General features: G+C 40.0%; 2 protein-coding genes across 9 annotated transcripts in view; one reads left to right on the plus strand and one right to left on the minus strand.

Annotated features, from left to right (window-relative positions):
• Positions 1–309: 309 nt before the first annotated feature.
• LOC126981015 (acyl-coenzyme A thioesterase 6-like) overlaps positions 310–21,254 on the minus strand; it is a 30,829-nt gene continuing 9,884 nt past the window's right edge. The window contains exons 1-9 of one of the 7 annotated variants that reach the window (XM_050831637.1): positions 14,945–15,093; positions 14,087–14,241; positions 11,546–11,700; positions 9,112–9,271; positions 7,131–7,299; positions 5,455–5,657; positions 4,235–4,423; positions 3,930–4,124; positions 310–2,104 (exon numbers count right to left, since the gene is read on the minus strand). In XM_050831637.1, coding sequence (XP_050687594.1) covers positions 1,895–2,104; positions 3,930–4,124; positions 4,235–4,423; positions 5,455–5,657; positions 7,131–7,299; positions 9,112–9,271; positions 11,546–11,592 — 1,173 coding nt within the window. In that variant the 5' untranslated portion in view covers positions 11,593–11,700; positions 14,087–14,241; positions 14,945–15,093 and the 3' untranslated portion in view covers positions 310–1,894. Of the gene's footprint in view, positions 2,105–3,929; positions 4,125–4,234; positions 4,424–5,454; positions 5,658–7,130; positions 7,300–8,030; positions 8,212–9,111; positions 9,272–11,545; positions 11,701–14,086; positions 14,242–14,695; positions 14,855–14,944; positions 15,094–15,796; positions 16,492–17,923; positions 18,062–21,254 lie in introns of those variants that run through there. The other 6 variants (XM_050831634.1, XM_050831633.1, XM_050831631.1 and 3 more) reach the window with 6 other exon arrangements.
• Positions 14,976–20,966, plus strand: LOC126981016 (uncharacterized). Of its 2 annotated transcripts, none has more exons than XR_007733708.1 (5): positions 14,976–15,099; positions 17,997–18,131; positions 18,446–18,576; positions 19,519–19,589; positions 20,107–20,966. XR_007733708.1 is itself a non-coding variant. In XM_050831639.1 (5 exons), the coding sequence occupies exons 1-5, from the start codon at positions 17,565–17,567 to the stop codon at positions 20,298–20,300; spliced, it is 558 nt and encodes a 185-aa protein (XP_050687596.1). In that variant the 5' UTR covers positions 17,117–17,564; the 3' UTR covers positions 20,301–20,966. The 2 variants fall into 2 exon arrangements, 1 of the variants encoding a protein (XP_050687596.1); XM_050831639.1 differs by lacking the exon at positions 14,976–15,099 and adding an exon at positions 17,117–17,591.

Here is a 21,254-nt window from a genome sequence, read left to right on the forward strand (position 1 = left end):
GGTGCAGTCTGAATTTACTTGTCTACATCTGGTTTTACGCCATTGTTCTCGATCATAAACAATGTTGATCTGTCATTCATCGAAAAACCATAAGTATTTTAAAAAATTCGATCAGTTTTCCTCGGAGGCGACGTTTCTCAAGAGAGAACATGTAAGAAAGCCTCCTTTAGTCGGATTTGTTGCGAAGGGAGGATTTTTTTGTTTTGACGCTGACGCTGAAACTAATTTAGCAATATCCTTGCATGGTGGCATGGTGAAAGAACTGTACCGCATATTCCAAGTGGGGTCTGACTAAACTGTTGTAGAGAGAGAGAGTACGAATACGTAAAAAAACTTCTTAATCCTTGGACGTCATTGTCTCTAAAAGTTCCTGCAGTTTCCCCCCCTCCCCCCCCCATCTCTCTCTCTCTCTCTCTCTCTCTCTCTCTCTCCACATTCTATCACCCCCTTTCGTGCACAATGTATCCCTCCCTTCTTCCTCCTTTCTTCCTTTATTTTTGCCTCTCGCCCTTCAATCAACATTTCTCAAGAGAGAACACGTAAAGGGCTGAGAGCCTTTCGTCGTAGGGTTTGTTGCACAAGGAAGGGATCATTTTAGTTGCCTGATGTTGAACACCTTCTAATTTAGCAACGTCTTTTGCATGATGAGGAGACCACTTCTAATCTAGCAATGTCCTTTGTGGTGGGGAGACCAAAACTGGCATATTACAAATGGGGTCTGACTAAACCACTGTCGTAAATTACTTGAATTATAATAAACTTACTTTAATTACCCAACTATTTAACTATTCGAAGTGCTATATCTCCAAACAGTGAATAATCCATTCCTAATTACAGTACATATATGGTATAATGGGAGGTAAATTTTAAAAACGAAATTTCCGACAAGAAGAGTGAGTTGCAGAGGCAGGCTAATGTGCATCTGGCTGCCCAGGAGGGCGGCGATGGTGGTGGTAGTGCTGCAGGCTCTAAGTAAGCATTTTAGTGGCATTTTTGTTACCTTTCCCTATTAGTAGTTATGTTTATATATAAATGTAAGATTAGTTGTTAAAATCAAGTAAAATTAAGCAAAAAATGTCATCTTAAAAGTTCTGGATAATATTTATTTTTTACTATTTGACGATTACCACTAAACCAGCGGTTTCAGAACTAGCGACGATTTTCCAGACTCTTGTTATTGCTAGACATGGTGCCCCACTGCACAACATAATGAAATGTGCTCATTATGCAGATTATATTATGAGACAAGATAAGGCGATGCTTCTGGCATTTTGCTTCAGCTCGGAGGGACGACCTGAGGATGTACTTTTCCGATTTCCCGTGGGATGATTACTGCTTCCAGGAGAGAGACCCCTCTGTGTGTGCCCAGCGCATCACAGAGGTGATTGTCTATGGAATGGAGGCATTCATTCCATGTACTTTCTCTACTCCCCATGCTAAAAATCCTTGGTTTAATCACGTTTGTTCCTGTGCTATCAATACCAACACGCTGCACACGAATTTCTACTATAGCTCATCCCTTTACTGTTCAAATCCCTTATGCATGAGTTAACCAGCATCTTCACTCTTTCATCCCTCAAGCTGGTAAACTCTGGAACAATCTTCCTTCATCTGTATTTCCTCCTGCCTACGACTTGAACTCTTTCAAGGGGAGGGTATCAGGACACCTCTCCTCCCGAAATTGACCCCTCTTTCGGCCACCTCTTTGGATTCTTTTTAGAAGCAGCGAGTGGCAGGCTTTTTTATTGTTGTTTCCTTTTTTTGTGCCCTTGAGCTGTCTCCTTTGTTGTAAAAAAAAAAAATCTGATTTTCACCTATCTTAATCTGCCATATACCAATGTACACATACATTCTGTTTTGATACTTAAGAGGCTGACAAGTTACATTATGAATGTCACAGCTTCCCTTTCTGGACTCCAGAATTCTGAAGATGCTTCCTAAAGAACCTCAAAGTAGCCTCCCATGCATGTGCCTGAGCCTCTACATGAGGCCTCAATGTACCTCCAACAAAAATATTTCCTCTCAATACTCTGTGGTAGATGGCCCAGTTGAAAGGAGAGAATGGTGGCTCAATGAGATGACCAGCCTCAGGATACTTGTGAACCTGAACAAACAATAAAAGAAATTACACTTTTTTAATGAAGAGCAAGAACTTAATAAAGAATTATGCACACATAGGATCATGTGTACATGTTAGTTCAATCATATTTCGTACTTTTCATACATTACCATGCACCCATTCAACTTCGCAAGTAAACTTGTGACCAGGAATGAAGTATTCATTCTCAATATTCGTACTTGAATACAATCGAAAACTGTAGTTGGGTGTATTCATTTTCGTACTCCAATAATTATTGATAAAATTATTCTCGTTCATATTCGAATACAAGAGAAAAGCATTCGTATTCTGCGAATAATCTGACAAATACATTAAAATTTATAATCAGAAATAACAGAATTTGTTCCTTACAACTCTAGCCTCCAAGGCGAACGTGTAATCCTTGTGTATAATACAGATTATTGAGGTCATTTTACTGTTCCAAAACTTTAGAACAGTGCAATACCCAGTTATGTCAAAAAGGTATTTTTCAATGAAAACTATTCATAACAATTCATGAATACATTCAAGAAGTATTCATATTTGTATTCAAATTGAGACCATTTCATTGTATTTGAATTTATATTCATATTCTTTAAGATCTGAAGTATTCATATTTAAATACACAACTCTTGTATTTACTCCATCCCTGGTTGTGACTACCCATTTGAATTTCACCAACTATCTTGCTCCATGTAAACACATCAAATAACTCTAAAAGCAGACCACAGACCTCCACCAAGAACAAGTACCACAGCACCTTTTCTGCTCACCAAAAACCATGTGGTCTGGGCCAGACCAACCCTCAGCTACTTATGGTGCCCACTTGAAGCACTCCTGATCTGGGCCAGACTACCTCCCAGACAATGCCAAGACCCACAGGAAGGACCAACGGCTTAATCTCAAAGCACAGCAGGGTTTTTTTTCCAGAAGCCTGCACTTAGTCACTGATTCATTTAGTTTTTATCATTAATTCTCAATCATTATGTCAGTTTATATCAGACCTTTCCCAAAGAAGAGTTTTTCTTGGCCCACGCTAAACCTTTCCACAAGGTTTCAAAAATTTGGACCAGTACTTTTTGTGTAATCCTGCTTCTAATCTTCTTCAGTTTGTTCTTGTGTCCCTAAATTTTCCTGGTCCTCTTTCTGGCTACACAATCAAGTCCTTCCTGTCTACCTTTCCCATATTATTTATCATCTCAAATAGTTATCAAATTTCCTTTAAAGTTGGTATTCATTTCCTTTCATCTTTCTTTACATGTTAAGTATATAAATCTGTGGATCGTTTTCTTATTGCTGATCCTTTTGTTCTTTCTCTTATTGTGTGAGGTGACAAAAAAAACTGTTGCATATTCAAATTATTACTGAAGCAATCCCTATATTTGTTCACATTCTGTATGTGGTCCCAAATGTGTTTTTAATATCTCTATCTGGTGATAAGAATCTTGTATTTCCACTCCTAAGTCGCTTTTTTCACTAGCTTTCTTTGTTATTTCCACTCTGAGTTTGTAGTTCCAAGTGGACCTGGATTTGCTCTTTCTCATTTCCAACACAAGACAATTCTCTGAATAAAATTCCAATTCCAACTCTTGACTTCATTTGTATATCTTGTTTAAGTCCCCTTACTACTCTTTACAATCTCGCCAGTCTTTCCCTCTCATCCTCATGTGTTTGTGTGCATGCACGCCTGAATATGTGTGGGTCAGTCTGCCTGTGTGTCTGTCTAGTTATAGTAATACCCTAGGACTTGCATAGAAAAGATTTAAGATTTTAGTTCTTTTTAAGAACTTTAACTCTTCATTAGACAAAAAACTAGTGTAACAACACTTACCTGATAGTTTTGTCTGCCAGCTTTCTCCAGATGCTTAACTGCTATGTCTGCATACATTTCAGATTTCCAGTTTTTGTCATCACAAGAAACTAGGAAAAGGAAATTTGCATTTGCCTTTTCAATAGGGATGATTGTTTCAGGGTAGTCCATTGGGTTGTTCCAAACTTCAGACCAGTCCCCAATACCATTCTTGAGCTGTTTTATAAAGTATAAAAATCATCATTTCCCATGACAAATAATACAGAAAACACACCTGTCAAGACATATTCAAGAAAAATCTTAGAAGTAACAAATTAAGTACTTACCTCTACTTTTTCAATGTCATATTTTAGTCCAGGTATTGCACGGCTATGTAAGTTAAGCTTGACCATCGAATTACTTATACAGCCATTAATGGAAACTGCAGCTGTGACCTCAGGGATGAACGTGGCCAAGGACAAACCCAGTTCACCGCCTTTACTCAAACCAAGAACACCCACATTTGGTTTTACAATCTGGAAGAAAAGTATGACCAATGATTATTCATCAAAACTCCATCATTTCCTAAATTATGACACTAAAATAACTGAGTTGTAGTTTTCTAATTCTAAATCTGCTCCAAGGACAGAATTGTCAGCAGTAACCCTGCTGAGTAAAGAGTTTGACTGGGTTATGAGAATGACCCAGGCAATGAGTTCAGTGTGTATGATGAGTGGTGTATTAACTCATAACAAACTTTAAAAGGTAGATCTTAGCAATAGACTGATGTGCAAAATATTTTTGTTTTGTAACATAATTCCCACTGGTCTCAGCCATGATTTTTATTATTCACAATAATCTAATTTTCCTAACAAGAGCAGTACCAGCAGGCAGCAAGAATGGGACTGGCATTTCTTCATGGATTTCCCTGACTTCAGCCACCTTAATCTTCCCTATATTATATATAATTATTATTAAAGTAAAACCTTTAAAACTCAGCATAACAGGAACTTTAGCCCTGCTGAGTTATCTAATACTCATAGTTGTGCCAAAGCCCCTCCCCCACTGACATGAGTAAAAATTCAAACTTTCCAAATTAAAAACTTCATCTTGATCCCTTTCCTGCTGGTGATGCTCTTGGATGCTGAAACTGACACACTGAAGCATACTATACCACGCTAATATGGTATCCTACAATAAAGGATAAGAAAACTGGAAATGAAAAAAGAGAACAGACAAATAGAAGACATAATGAAGGCAATTATAATCACAACATGGCATTTGTCAGGACACATATATGAGACAGGACAACATGAACAATATGAGTGACAGACTGGGAAATAATAAGTAAAAAGCCCCTAGCAGCATGTGTGATGAATTTAATGTTTATGGAATGTTTACACTATAATTGGAAACTAGAAGCACAAGACAGAAACTGATGTAAAACGTTTGAGAGAGACCTATGCCCTGCAGTGGAATGATGAAGAGGCTCCATGATCACCTTGGCTCCTGCAAACTCTAGGTTGGGGATCACTGCTCTAAGGTAGGTGAAGCCCTTTAAAGTTACCTTCTCGTGTTCCAGCAGAAATTCTACTGCCTCCTCAAAGTAAGAAATATTAATCTCTTCTAGAGTCTTGGGCAAATCGTCATATCCAAAGTAGGCCAGAGCAAATGAGGCAATGCCACGAGATGCAAGCTGAGCTGAGCGGTGCTCCACCAAGCCTCCAGTACTGCCATACAAGTCAATGACACCAGGGAATGGACCATCACCTGAAATGAAACTATGCACTTAACCCGTTGACTGCAGATTTCCTACAAGAAGACCTCAACAAGCTACAGGAATGGAACAAAAAGTGGCTGCTACAATTCAATAAAGAAAAATGTAAAGTCATGCACCTTGGGAGGGAATATCCATCATACCAATACTACATGAGAAACACTCCACTATCAATCACAGAGGCAGAGAAAGACCTGGAGCTATATGTTACCAGGATACCAGTGAAAGCCAAATCCATGCCAATCGCAGTGGACGGGTTAAAAATGTATGTAAAAACAACTGATAATTGATTATTTTTTATTTACTAAGGTACTGTAGAAATAAATAAAATCTTAAGTGAGTTTAACATTTCAAACTAAACACCAATTATACTTGCCAACCAAAGGAACCTCAACAAGGAAAGCAACTTACTGGAGAGAGGCAAGCCTCATCATCATCTCATCGATGCCTGCTCCTAGGAGCTCCCACCAGGGATGGCCACGGCAGAAGAGTTTCCATCTCTCTCTATTCAGACACCTCCTCCTTGCCTGCTCAGTTTCTCAAGGATCTTTCACCCCTCTCTCTGACATACTCCTGCACCCTACCTCTCCATTTCTCTGGAGGTCATCCTAACATTCCCTCCCTCTGTCTTACTCACATACACCCTCCTGGTCATTTTACTCTCCTTCATTCGCTCCATGTGACCAAACCACTTTAAAGTCTGTCGCTTCACTTCTTCTACCACTCCACACTTCTTCCCTTCACCCACGTGACACATTCCAAAACTGGTGAATTTTACATTGACAATAAGGGGTATTAAACTGTTTTTCATGTTTTTAGGGAATTTCTGACCATTTTAGAAGAACAAAAATGGTATAAATGCCTGGGATTGGGGTGAAGCAATGTGCACTTATACCCTGGGGTTCAGTGGGTTAAACAGAGTAAGGAATTAAAATGGCCTCAACTAAAACAATCCATTATCTTCAGCCATTATTAGTCCACTGCAAGACAAAAGCCTTTCCCAATGTTCTCCACCTCTCTCTTATATATATTAATGTACTTCACCCAGCTCCAGCAAATGTTCTAAGTTCGTCTGTCCACCTGGCCCTCTGCCTGCCCTGATTTCTACAATTTCCGAGCTGTCAGTGTGTTACTTTTGTTGTCCATTTGTTGTCAGTTCTGTGCTTGTTGCGACCTGCATCAGTCCGTCTCTGGTTCTCAATAGTCATTTAAGTACCTTCAACCTTTGTCTACTTCCTCCACCTTCAAATTCATTTAGGTAGGGACGCAACGTCTTGGTGGCTGATCTATAATGGTTTGGTTAGGTTTAAGGACAGACCACCTAGTCAATAGGATCTATGTGATATGAACATCTATTTAAATTTAGCCACCTTCTGGGGCATACCTACTTGCCTTTACTGCTGTGATAAAATAAATATAATGATGATATGGATAGTAATGGCAAGTAAGTTCAGCAGTTGACTAACCTGGTGGTAAAAACAGGCAGCCACGCAGGTTTCCATGACGGACTGGGATTTGCTGGACTCCCGGGGCCATGTAGTGCCTCATGTGACTGGTTGTTGACAATGGTTCCCTTCTGTTTCCATTTAGTAATTCATCATAATTTAGATGGCCCTTAAAAGCTGCCAGGGTCACCTGAAGTATCAAATGATCAATCAATTAATAAGCTTATCATATAATTGCTATCTAACCCTAAAACTTACAAACAGTGGTGTTCCACAGGGCTCTGTCCTTTCAACCACTCTCTTACTATCATCATTAATCTTTCCAAAACAAACTGTTCTATCCATTCTTACCACAATCTCTACTCTGTATTCCCTCACAACAAGAATAATATAATAATAATAATATAATAATATATGTAATTTTGTCTTATCAGCTCCCCCTCTCTTAGTGAATGTTCAGGAAGTTTTTGCTGTAAACTTTCTTCCCCTTCAAACTTTTATCCACAAAGTTATGTTAACTGCTCTTCTAAACTTGCTATCTGCATGAGCCTATCACTTCTGCTCCCCACACTCCTGTTTTTTGCTTGTTTGTTTGTCTGACTGACTGACTGACTGACTGTTTGACTGATCTTTTATTCTGACACAGGTCACATTGCTGAGTGGCATAAAATTGGACACAATGACATTTGATGAACAGAAATTTACTTCAGAATAGTGGCGTAAAGTCATACTTGATGCATGCCAAAATGACATAAAATTGGATATTAATGTAATGTGTTTCAATAACATAGCAACTTACCCATCTCAGCTTCACTTGGCCTTCACCACCAATCTCACTACTAGAACTTTTCCAATAACATCATCAATAAACCTGAACTTCTCAGGAATTTCCTTTGTAACTAACTCCCTCCCACTGCTTACCTTCCTTGACCAGTAGGAGTTTGCTGACACATTGGAGGAAGCTCCCCCAGAATATCTGTATCCTAGCATTATGTACCCAAGTTTTCTGGTCTCCATCATCATTGCAGTGGTGATTTCATTGCTTATGTGTTGTTGCACTAACCCCTTGACTGCAGATTTCCTACAAGAAGACATCACCAAGCTACAGAAATGGAACAAAAAGTGGCAGCTACAAATCAATGAAGAAAAATGCAAAGTCATGCGCCTTGGGAGAGGATATCCAGCATATCAATACTGTATGGGAAATCCTCAACTATCCACCACAGAGGCAGAGAAAGACCTGGGACCACATATGTTACCAGGCTACCAGTGAAGGCCAAATCCATGCAAATCACAGCAGATGGGTTAATAGGTTTTCAGGTTTATACTCATAACTGAATGGCAAACTTCCTTCCACTACACCAGTTGAGACTCACAAGTAAGTAACTGATATATGGTTCATAAAATGGTTAGGATGCATGTATTCAGTGATATGATTCAGTAACTTGATATTATATGTTATCATTGTGTGATCTCGCCTAGGTCGCGTACTCACATGACAGCCTTCATCATATGGTGTGTCACTGCAGTTGTTACACTGTACCATATTATATCAAATGTAAACTATAAGAATTCAATCAGGCACTGTATTGCTAGTTTCATATTTAATGAAGAGATTTTCTATTCTCTTTTCCTATTACTCTCTCGGTCCCACACATCCTAATAAATATGTATCGAAACACACACAAAATTAATCACAACAAGGAGAAGGTATTCCCCGGCTGCCTGGGATTGAACCCCCGGCCAGCGTGACGGGAGAGCCACTCCTTACCGAGTTGGCCATAAAGGTACCCCACTCGCTGAATGGGTTATGGGAGGCTCGCTCATCAGGCCGTCACCACACTACACATATTGTGTAGTTTAGCTTGGAAGAGGGTCATGACAAGAATGAAAATCCATGTACTCAAGCACTTTAGGGCTTGGGAATAGTTGACAGTTCATTTTCATGCTTATTTTCCTGAGGTAATCCAAAGACATAAAAATACAGGGCCTTGTAACTTACTAAATTCGGCTTCTTCACATCTTCTTTAAAGAATCGCCTGTGTTTGTGTTTCTGTAACATTGGAGACAGAGAGGCAATGGGACCCATGGGAAACAGTCCCTTGTAAGAACCACCGAGGGACTCCATGGTGTTGACATCCACACGTCCATTATCATCTGCCCTGAAACAAAGAATATCATATTACTGTTTATCATGAAGTATGATGGCCAGGAAGTCTCTGACAATATTGATAATGTGTTTTTAAGGTGACTAGTTACCTATGACCAACAATCCCAGGTCCTTCTCCTCCTTCAATTATTTGATATTTTCATTTTTCATTGAATAGTTCAAGGAGGCCTCTTCATACTGTTACACATTTTAATGTATCTTTTTGCATTAATTTTCTATTGATTCCAATCAGAAATCCTGTGAAGATCTTGTAGCTTTCTACAATCCTCCTCAGCTTTTGCTTTCCTCATGATCAAAGGATCTTCTGCAAACAGCCCTGCATGGCTGTTCATTCCTTCTACAATGTCATTAACATACATCACAGTGGCTCACAACCTTTTTTGTCCTGTTAACCCTTTTCCAGTCACTTTTTCACCTGTGGATCCCTACAACAAAATGGGTTAATTAGGGAATCTTGCGGGTCACTTATGACCATCCTGAAAGCCTAATTTTTGAGGTGGGTTGTGAGTTTGACACCCCTAGTACTGTTAACTAATGTAGAGCAATTCTAGTATTTAAGCATTCAGTTTTAAGGATTGTGTGCAGTAGTATGAATGTTATTCCAAGCAGTGTCTCCTAATTCCAGTATAATAAATTTAAAAATAATTAGAATCTCTAAGGACCCCTTGAAAGTCTTCCATGGACCACTTGGGTTCTATGGACCCCTGGTAGGGAACCACTGATATATCAGAAACATTATGGGGGTCTGCCCTGAGCCCTGATGAACTCTGCTTGCTACTCGTACTTCCCTCCACCTTGACATTTTCTCCTTTATTACTCTCCTCATACATCAGTTTCTCATCCACTCCTGAAGGCTCCTTTTCAATCCTACAATATGTTCTAGCTTCCACAGTAGTAGTTTGTGTGGTACCTAACTGAAGCCTCTCTCTAACAATCAAACAATCAATCCAACTGTTTCTCTCCTCTAACACATCAATCATGCTCAAGTAGAAACTCAACAAATTAGTGGCATGCCTTTCTATTTGTGTGTGTGTGTGTGTGTGTGTGTGTGTATTTACCTAGTTGTATCTACCTAGTTGTATTTACCTAGTTGTAGTTATACAGGGCCTGGGCCTACGCTCGTGTGGTCCCGTCTCCATATCTGTATTTGTCCAGCTTTTCCTTAAAGTTGTGCACACCCTTGACTGATACTACATCCTCACTTAGTCCGTTCCAAACCTCTATGTTTCTTTGCGGGAAGCTATATTTTTCTATGTCTCTTAACCATCTTCCTTTCCTCTATTTTTTACTGTGTCCTCGTGTGTTGCTGGTGTTTCTTCCTTCTCTTAGTAGTAACTCCTCATTATCTACTTCCATTTTATTCCATAATTTATAAATTTGTACTTGGTCTCCCCTTTCTCTTTTTTGTTCCAATGTTGCCAGGTCTATTTCCTTTAACCTTAATTTCTTCATATGACAGTCCCTCCAGTTCTGGAACCATTTTCGTTGCCATCCTTTGTATTCTTTCTAGTTTTTTACATGTTTCTTCTTAAGGGGAGACCACACAGCTCCATTTCATTTGCAAATGGCGCCATGTGGATACTGGGCGACTGGTTTGTTTACGTTGTGGATACGGGTAACCGACCTTGATCGTGTGTGACGCACACCCAGAAAAGTTGGAGTTGCAGGTTGCACCTACTGCTAACACAATTGAAAGAAAAAGCCCAGTGTGACACCAGCTTGAGATCCCATTTCCAATGTTTTCCGCTCTGAGCGCTCTCGTCTTGCAGCGAACTTAGGGAATCCACGCTCGCGTTTTTGTGTTGTACAAACGGGTTGCTTGTACACCAAGTCACCGCTCATAAACCAAGGCATTTTTAGTGAGTTTTTATTGCTTGTAAATCAAAACGCTGTAAATTTAGGCACTCGTAACCCGAGGTATTTCTGTATATACTGTACTGGCTTTTTAATATTGCGTTAAGCCAAATTCCCATATTTTAAACTAGCATAAAATGAGAGGTACCTGTATATTAATAAATAAGTGAAATAATATAAACAAATATATAAAATAATAAATATAATAAATATAAAAATTAAGACAGTTACATCTGACAGAATAAATACTCTTTTCTTCATAACTCAACCAGAGCAAATTATACGTATGGCCTGTATCATATTGAGTGCAAAATACTTTCCATAAATGAACCTAGAAAGAACCCCATACTTCCACACACAAAGATACAGGTATTTTGAGAAAAGTATACTAAAGTAAAGCCAAGGAACTCACTTGTAATGTGAATATGAAAAAATTACAACTTCTCGACTGTCAGGCATTGAAGCTTCCAGTGTTATATCTTGTCCAGGTTCAAGGCCATCCACACTAAGACTCACAGCCTCATCATGAAGGCAGGATGCTGGCTCCACCACCACCTTCGCTGCCTCCTAGAAGGAATGATGCATCTTTGAAAGTTTTATAAATCTAATACCAGATTGCACGCACCCTCAATAATCATAATCATTTCTAAAGCAGGTGCAATTCTATGATTTTTTTAATTGAGTCAAGAAGAATAACAAATATAGGAATGATATATAATACTGTACACACACACACACACACACACACACACGTAGAAAATCTTAAGAAATATTAGGAAAAACTAAACTGGGAAAAGTTAAAGAGAACAAACGAGGTGCAGGAAAAGTATGATATTTCTAAGGAGGCATATGAGACCGGAGTCATGAAATATGTCCCATTATATAAACCCAAAGAGGAAAAAAAGATTGGTTTAATGCAAGATGTGCAGATGCAAAGGAAAAAAGAGACAAAGCATGGAAGAGTTTGAAAAGAAATAAGAATCAAAGGAATAAAGAAGATTTTAATATAGCAAGAAATGAATATGTGAAAATAAGGAGAGAAGAAGAGAAAGGATACGAAAAGGATATTGTTGAAAAGTGCAAAGAAGAACCTAAATTATTTTATAGATTCATAAATGGAAAAATAAAGCCAAAAGAAAAAATAGAAAGACTGAAAGATGGAAATAAGATAATTGAAGATCCTGAAGACATGACTGAGCTGCTAAACAAAAGGTTTCAGAAAGTTTTTACAAAAGAATCACAATTCAGTGAACCACAAGACGACTAGATAAATGTTCAAATGGATGAACTCATAGTAACTAAAGAGGAGATATATAAAATAATGGAGGAGCTGGAAGAGAGGAAAACAATAGGACCAGATGGCATCTCAGGTTTTATATTGAAAGAATGCATTAATCAGCTGGTTGGACCGATATGTGATATCATAAAATGCTCAATATCAACTGGTAAAGTACCAAAGGAGTGGCGGAGGGCTGAGGTGGTCCCTATATAAAAAAGCGGGAAAAAGGAAGAACCTCTGAACTACAGACCAGTATCATTGACCAGTATAGTTTGTAAAATATGCGAGAAAGTGATAAAGAAACAATGGACGAAATTTCAAGAAGAACACAATATAATTACAGAATAACAGTATGGCTTTAGAAAAGGGCATTCATGTGTAACGAACTTACTGAGCTTTTACTCAAGAGTGACAGACATAACATAGGAGAGGGATGGATGGGTAGATCGCATGTATTTGGACATGAAGAAGGCTTTTGACAAAGTTCCGCATACAAGACTACTATGAAAGCTGGAAAATAGAGGAGGATTGAAAGGGTAAATGAAGAACTGGATGGAAAGTTACTTAAGGGAAAGAGAGATGAGAACAGTGGAAAAGAGTGAAGGGAGACCAAAATGGACATATAGAATGGGAGATGGAGAAATATTAAAAGTTCAAGAAGAGAGAGATCTGGGAGCAATAATACAAGATAATCAACAGTCAGAGAGTCATATAAATAGGATATTCAAAGATACGTATATAATGGTGAGAAGTATAGGAGTGACATTCCATTACAGGGATAAAGATATGATGAGAAAGATGATTACCACTATCATTAGACGAAAATTGGAATATGCGTAAAATGTGTGGTCTCCCCATAAGAAGAAATACTTAAAAAAACTAGAAAGAATACAAAGAATGGCAACAAAAATGGTTCCAGAACTGGAGGAATTGTCATATGAAAAAGTTTAAAGGAAATGGACCTGCCAACATTAGAACAAAGAAGAGAAAGGGGAGACCTACTACAAATTTATAAATTATGGAATAAAATGGAAGTAGATAATGAGGAGTTACTACTAAGAGAAGGAAGAAACACCAGCAACACACGAGGACACAGTAAAAAATTAAGAAAAGGAAGATGCTTAAGAGACAAAAAAATATATATAACTTCCCACAAAGAACCATAGAGGTTTGGAACAGACTAAGTGAGGATGTAGTATCGGCAAAGAGTGTGCACAACTTTAAGGAAAAGCTGGACAAATATAGATATGGAGGCGGGACCACATGAGCGTAAGCCCAGGCCCTGTAAAACTACAACTAGGTAAATACAACTAGGTAAATACACATGCACACATACACAAATGGAAAGACATGTCACTAATTAGTTGAGTTAATTTCTATTTGAAAATGATTGATGTATTAGAGGAGAGAAACAGTTAGGTTGATTGTTTGTACCTAACATATCTAGAGAGAGGCTTCAATTAGGTACCACACAAACTATTGCTGTGGAATCTAGAACATTTTAGGAGGATTGAAAATTAGAGCCTTCAGATCATGAATAACTGAGTGGCAGAGGCAAAGAGTGAGCAGAGCTTTAAGAAAAAAACTGGACAAATACTGATACAGACAGAACCACACAAGTGAAGCTCAGAATATGTATACTGCAAGTAGGTAAATACAACTAGGTAAACTTACACACACGCTTTTTTCCAGACTGTGTAATTTCCTTTTTTACTCACAAATGACATGGCACGACACATGTTGTAGCAGGTCCCTGAGGTTGGATGAGGAGCCTTTCTGGGATGTCTATCAACTGCCGGCCTCAAGGAATAAACATTCTTGATTCCATTCTGAAAATTTGAAAACTTTTAAAACATTTCACTCTTTCCAGACTTAACTCCTGTACGTAACCATGTATATTTTCACTTGCTATGTTTATTTGCTCATAACTCTGAAGGAAAACTGTCACCACAATAATGCCTAATCAATTCAAAGTGCCTCCCTAATTAATTATAATATTATTACTATTATTATTATTATTATTATCAATATTACTACTATTATAATTATTATTATTATTATTATTATTATTATTATTATAATTATAACAGGAGAAGGAGGAAAGAAGAGTGCAGAAGAGTTAAAACGTAAAACCAAATGAAACCGTCGCCATAAGGCATTAATTCAAGGGCAGAGAGACAGAGACAGAGAGAGTCGGGCAGGAGGCAACACTTTAACTGGGGGGCACAAACAGTAACTAAAACCTTCGCAAATGTGAAGCAAAAGAAGTATCCTATGCAGTACCCATGCTATTTTTTCGGTACATTAGAAGCAGTTGTTGGCTAGATTAACCAAAAGACGTCTCACACCACTGGACACAGGAGTACAGTTAGCAATCAGGGATCACTGGGGCATTAAGACGGTTAAGATATTGGGTAAAAACACATTTAGCACACATTGGGGTATTAACGGTAAAAAGACGCGGCCCCTTCAGTCTGGATGGTAAGTTATAGACCACCACAGTGATGGAAGAAACTTTAGGAAATAACTTACATGAAACTTTGAGCCAAGGGCAAGAGGAGTGCGGCGCCACATCCTTATTATTGCTGCAGTACATGCGTATAATAGATGCCCATGAACACCAGCAGGGTGTGACCAGAATTTCAATTTTCTCCGAACATCAGGAAGAGGGCTGACAGTTATGTAAGGTAATATTAAAGACATGTCCATAATATAATTTGTAGACTACACGGGTGAGCATAATAATGCTATCTATGATGCTGTAAGATAAGAATTCTTATACTGTGGGATGTTTCAAGGGCAGAGAAACGTACTGGTGCCAGGTGAGTGAGGGATAAAGACAGGTGGAGGGGTGAGAAGGTAAAGAAGTGGAGGGGGAGGGGTTGAGAGGAGTATGAGGATGAAAAACTTTAGTCCCCTCTCAACTTAATTCTTTTAACTCTGCAGAAAATGGTACACTTAACCTCTAGCTATTACAAAATTTACGGTAGGTAGGTGTATGATATCGTAAGACCAAATCGTGTTGTTTTCTGTTAACTCATCAAGTTATCGGTGACTGTCAAAGAGGCCTATTCATTATATATATATATATATATATATATATATATATATATATATATATATATATATATATATATATATATATATATATATATATATATATATATATATATATATATTTTTTTTTTTTTTAAGTGCATCAGTCTGCTAACTGTTCCCCACGTGGGACAAAATATCTGAACATCAACAACTGGTTTTTTGGAATTTCCCTCCTCCCTCACCCTCCTCTCCCTCCCGAAAACTAGTGACTTCCGCGAAAAAAAAAAATTATAACAGCTGTAACACATCAAACTCACTAGCAACAAAAGTCTCTTGTATACTCACAACACGCAGAAACTAGCAGAGACACGCCAGTCACCTTCGACAGACCGACGTACGTGGTCGGCTAGATTTCGATCGCCGATTGAGTCGGTCTGTCCAAGGCAAGTAGTGTAATGAGGTATCGTCACTCTCATAGAACGTGGATACGTGAAGAACCAAATTTTGCAATAAGCTTTTTTATTAGGACCTCTTGGATGTTTTTTATATTATAAACTACTACAATAAAATAAAATAATATGTGGATTTTTTGTTATATAGCTGCCCTATGAAGCAACTGTCGGTGAATAAAAAATATATTGGAGCCGTGCCTGCATGTAGCGGGATGTGGTATTCCACCAACGTGGTGGCTCCCAGTGGGTTCCCTGGTAGCGAGATCAGAGTGGTACTGCGGAAGTAGCTCTGTTAAGTTATCCTTTATGTCGGGATACTCAACGTTATAGTCGAGTAAGATAGGCCGGTAAGGCGGTCTGTACCTTCTCGGCGTGCGCCGCGTCGTCAAGCGGCTGTGAAGGCGGAATATCCGCCAATTCCTTCACCGCCCCTATGCGCACTGTGACATACGTACTCTTGCTTACGGTACGTGTAGATGGGTTTGGGTTGTGAATGAACAGGCGCGTAAGGCCATGGTAAGGCCATCACGGTCCACGCTGCACAATGCTGACTCCAGGCATATATAAGTTGTTTCACTTTCAACGACTCAGGCACACTGACAGCCTCACACACACACACACCATGCACACCTGCAAGCCTCAACGTGACCAGGTTCGAGGACAAATGCATGATTCCTTTCCGTATTATACAGTGTTCTGACTTTCTGAGGGAAAGGAAACTGGTTATCACGATGGAAATGGTGATAACCACCATGGTTAATGCTCACTTCAGGGTACATGTAGTTGGGTAGAGGAAAGGGGTGTGGGAGAGGATGGGCAGGGGGAGCTACTTGTTTCTCCTTTGGCTTTAACGCAATAAGGACGGAAACACTGACCCTCTGCTGCCCGTTCTTAAGCCCTATATACAAGGAAAAAAAACTATTATTATTCTGGTCTTCACAGTAAAAAAAAAAACCGCTTCTACAATAGGCACATTGCACAACGTAGCAAAAATTGATAAAACCTGACAAAAAGTAACAAATTGCGGGTGTTTTATCAATTTGGTGACATCATGATCAGCATCGTATAAATGTAGAGCTTATCAAAAAAGTAACAAAATGTTACTTTCGTAACAGCTCTGGGAACACCGGCTACGTCTAAATGGTTACATTTGAATCATTGAAAGCATATGGTGGCGTCGTATGAAGGAGCCCTGATCATCGATGCGTCGTTGTTGTTGTTGTTGTTGTTGATGACGACGATGATGATGTTAATGTTGTTGGTGGGGGTGGCGGTGGTAATAGTGATGGTGGTGGTGGTGCACAAGTTAAAAGCACATGACGATCCAGTGAAGAGGGACTCTTGCAGTGTTTTGCTGGTTGTAACTAAAAAAATCAATCCATGAACGGTGTTTGTGCATTAATTGATTTCAGTGGACGTGCAAAGTCTGTGTGTGATTATGTGCGACGAAACAAGCAAATTCCTTCTTCATTTGTTTAGTAGCGTCTTATCACGACGGGCGTGGTTCTGTTTAAGGATCTGAGTTTGTTGTTTTGACTCGGCCAACAACACATTCCCAGGGTGAAAGGAAGGAAAGGTTATCGCTGCCCGCGTCCAGGCCATTATAAATATTGGTGAGGGTCAAACTGACTGATTGACCACCAGCGTCAGGAACAGCAGCGATGCTAGGTCCGGCGTCAGCTGTGATGGTGAGCTGTGATAGGTTATTACAGTATACTGAACTGAAGCATATCATTAGGACAGTCCCGCTGTCGCCTGCCGCTGCTGGCGTATATTCTTTGGGTGGCGTGGGACAGACTCCTACGACACCTCGGCAAGTTGTCAGTATTTGTTTTCTTGCATCCACTTCCGCCAGTGAGGAATGCGAGAGGACATATTACATATATTATCTATATACTTTGTATATACTTTGAGGGGGTAGGAGTCTGTCCTACACCAGCAAAAGGCGACAAGGAGAGTGTGGTTTTATTATATAATATGATATGACTAAATTGCTGCCCTTACGATTGATATCACTTACATTTACTTGCCGTGAGCTGGGACAGGGTGTTGGTGCCCTCTGTGACTGCTGTGACTCTGTGTCCTGCCCGAAGGTGTGTGTGTTGGCGGCGGCGACGACAGCGGCTCAGGGCACCGCCAGCGTAGCGGCGACTCCGGTGGGCGAGGAAGGGAAGGCGCAGGTAACCCGGAGAACAGTGTATCTCTTCCCCGGCACCAAGACACTCACGGTGAGTATTACAATGACATTACCTCTCAAACTGCGCTATTCGTTATATTTTTCTTATGCTCATACAGGTTCTTCTAAAGCTTGTGACAACACAGAGGAAGCCAAGCCAAGCAGCGGCCATGATTTGCCAACTGCAATACTTACAAACACTTTTCCCAATCTTCTCCAGCCCTGCTCCGACTGAGCTACTAATTTCCTTTCTCCACGTTATAAAAAAAATAAACATGTTGGTCCGACCTTTTTCAATTGCTGCTTATGACAGTATACATATCATGAGTCTTAAATGTGTGTTGAATTCCTCGTGTCTCTGTGCAGGTTTTTAATCTGGTGCAGGTCAAGAGCACCACCTACGCCACCTGCCTCGCCACCCAGGCCGACCTGGCGCCCTGCTCCCCCCAGGCTTCTGCCCGATACTACGTGGCCACGCCCCTGGCCCTCGGCCCCACGTGAGTGTGGCCCCAGGAACGGATATAAATAAATATATATATATATATATATATATATATATAGATATATATATATATATATATATATATATATATATATATATATATATATATAGGTGCTTCCAAGAGCAGCGGTAGGCTTTCTTGGGGGGTTCTTGGACGATCCCATCCCGTTAGTGGTCCAGGCGAAATTTATTTAACCGTGATATATGACTTCCTTGGCCTATGCTGCCCCCTGGTGCTTCACATGAACGAGGTCGCTGAAGTTAGGGTTGATTGGAAACCTAGGCGGCATGTGGGTAAATATTCGTCACTCGGAGATGGTTGAAAATTGTCAGCGTGCATAAGTGGAACTCGAACCTAGATCCTCGGGTTCACCACGCCTGCACGCTGACCACTCGGCCACCGCCTCCTCAATATATATATATATATATATATATATATATATATATATATATATATATATATATATATATATATATATATATATATATATATATATATATATATATATATATATATATATATATATATATATATATATATATATATATATATATATATATATTATCTGTTCCAGGACTTTTCCCTGTTTTAAGTGATCGGAGCGCATTAAAAACTAAAACTGAGCACGGTTTTCAATATCAAAATTTTTCTCCCTAGTGTTGGTAGTAATAGCAGACGAACTGGTATAACAAAATGTCGAGGAAATGTATCGATTCAACATGCTTGGCATGTGTTAGTTGCTAGCTATGTTAATTTTTATCCGAGCTGCCAGTGTCGACAGACTGACTGACTGACTGACAACAGACAGACAGACAGGAAGACAGAAACAGACGAACAAAGAGACAAACCAAAGACAAAAACAAAACACAACACAACAGACAGACAAACGGACAATACAACACGCTAATTCCTATTATTTCCCTCGTCTATCATCAGTGCCGTGGCTGAGGCGGGAACACCCATAGAAATACACGACAGCGGCGACGCGGCGGACACCAGCAACAGAGGTACAGCGTATGGACAGACATATAGATATATAGATAAAGAGATGAGTAGGTAGAGAGATGTATGGGTCGTTCAGTAAGAAAACAGGTACATACAAAGGCTGATTGAGTGGGTATAGGTATAGAGTGGTACTGCAAATATAATCCAGTAGGTGGATGTATAGATCGTTAGCGGCAGCACTTCACGGGTCTTTGTATTCAGCACTTGGTCTGTGTCAGCACCATAAAATTATAAGAAATGCTGTATAATTTTGTTCAAAGCGTGATATCTACCTGTCTATCTAGAGAGGTAGGTTAAATATCGAGCTGTGGACAAAATGATACAGAAAGTTTTTTTTCTTTTCATGGCGTAAAGACTGGCCAAGGGATGAACAAAAAAGACCCGCCACGTGCTGCCCCATACAGGAAATATCAATTGTCCAAAAATGAAATGTCAAATTCACTTACAATTTGAAGACAGACATCAAATTAATGAACCCTTTCCGAGTGCCAGTCGCTGTTATTTCATTATCTCCCCCAGGCATCCTGTTCCACATCCCTGTGGTGCTGCCCTTCAAACAAGAGGTCAAGACTTTCACCACCGCCCTTGTCACGGCCACCGTCAAAGATCCCAATGTCACTGTTACGTTACAGGTAACCGGTTGCAATCCCCCAGAGCTTCCAATCAAAGATAAGTTTGAGCCCTGCCCGGCGCCCTCCGACATTAATATATAGACTAGTCTCGGACCACCAACACCAACACAGCCGAAGCCACTGACGCCACCACAGCCGCAGACGCCACCGGAACTGAAGCCGCCGCCACCGAGCCGCCTATAACTGCTGCTGAAGCTCCGACCACGACTGCCCCTGAGAGAACGACGCACACCGAACCCCCTACTACAGGTGCTGTGTAAGGTGTTGGCGAGGAAATGATGCCCCGCACGGTCAAGGGCTTACCTGATCCTCCGACGAGGACTAGGTCTGCCTCCTATGCGTCCTCCGAAACTACTCTTCACCCTTGTTATAAGAACGCTGACAATGGCACGAGATTCCCCATACCAGCGGGGAAGGAGGCATGCACCCACCAAGGTCAAAGTAACCATGCAGTGTCCTTATCCCAGTATTGTTTAACCATGCTCCCTACGAGCCACGCTGATCATACGACGACCAGTGATTGCTACAACTGCACCCACAAACACATTACCGTGGTAGGCCGGCCACCACGCCTGTGATTATCTCGCAGGACACTACCCAAGGGAGTAGCATCTACTAGGCCGCCATAGTGGATAGTTTATTACTAAAAACATATTTTGCATGCCGTTTCTTATATATCTTATACTTTGTCTTAATTTATGTGTAACAGAGGCTGAACAAACCAGTAATACAACATATGTATGCATCTTTACATGTATCCCTTTCTTACCTTGCACATATGTATATAGTGAGTATTAGAAAAAGGGTAATCGAAGAATACCCCTGAGCTAGGTAGCTAAGATCATGTAGTTCTATTATGTTACAAGGGAGCACTGCCTCTCTCACATGAACTGGAATCAAACTCGCAGCCTTTTAGTCGCGAGCGGAGCAGCGTACCCATAGAGCCACCCGCGGCCCCAGTAACAGAGTGTGCATCCATTCATTGACCTCGACATGGTAGTCGTACTAAGTGAGTCTGCGGAAAATTTGCAAAGA

The sequence above is a fragment of the Eriocheir sinensis genome, chromosome 46 (genome assembly GCF_024679095.1).
Source record: "Eriocheir sinensis breed Jianghai 21 chromosome 46, ASM2467909v1, whole genome shotgun sequence".
Lineage (NCBI taxonomy): Eukaryota > Metazoa > Arthropoda > Malacostraca > Decapoda > Varunidae > Eriocheir > Eriocheir sinensis.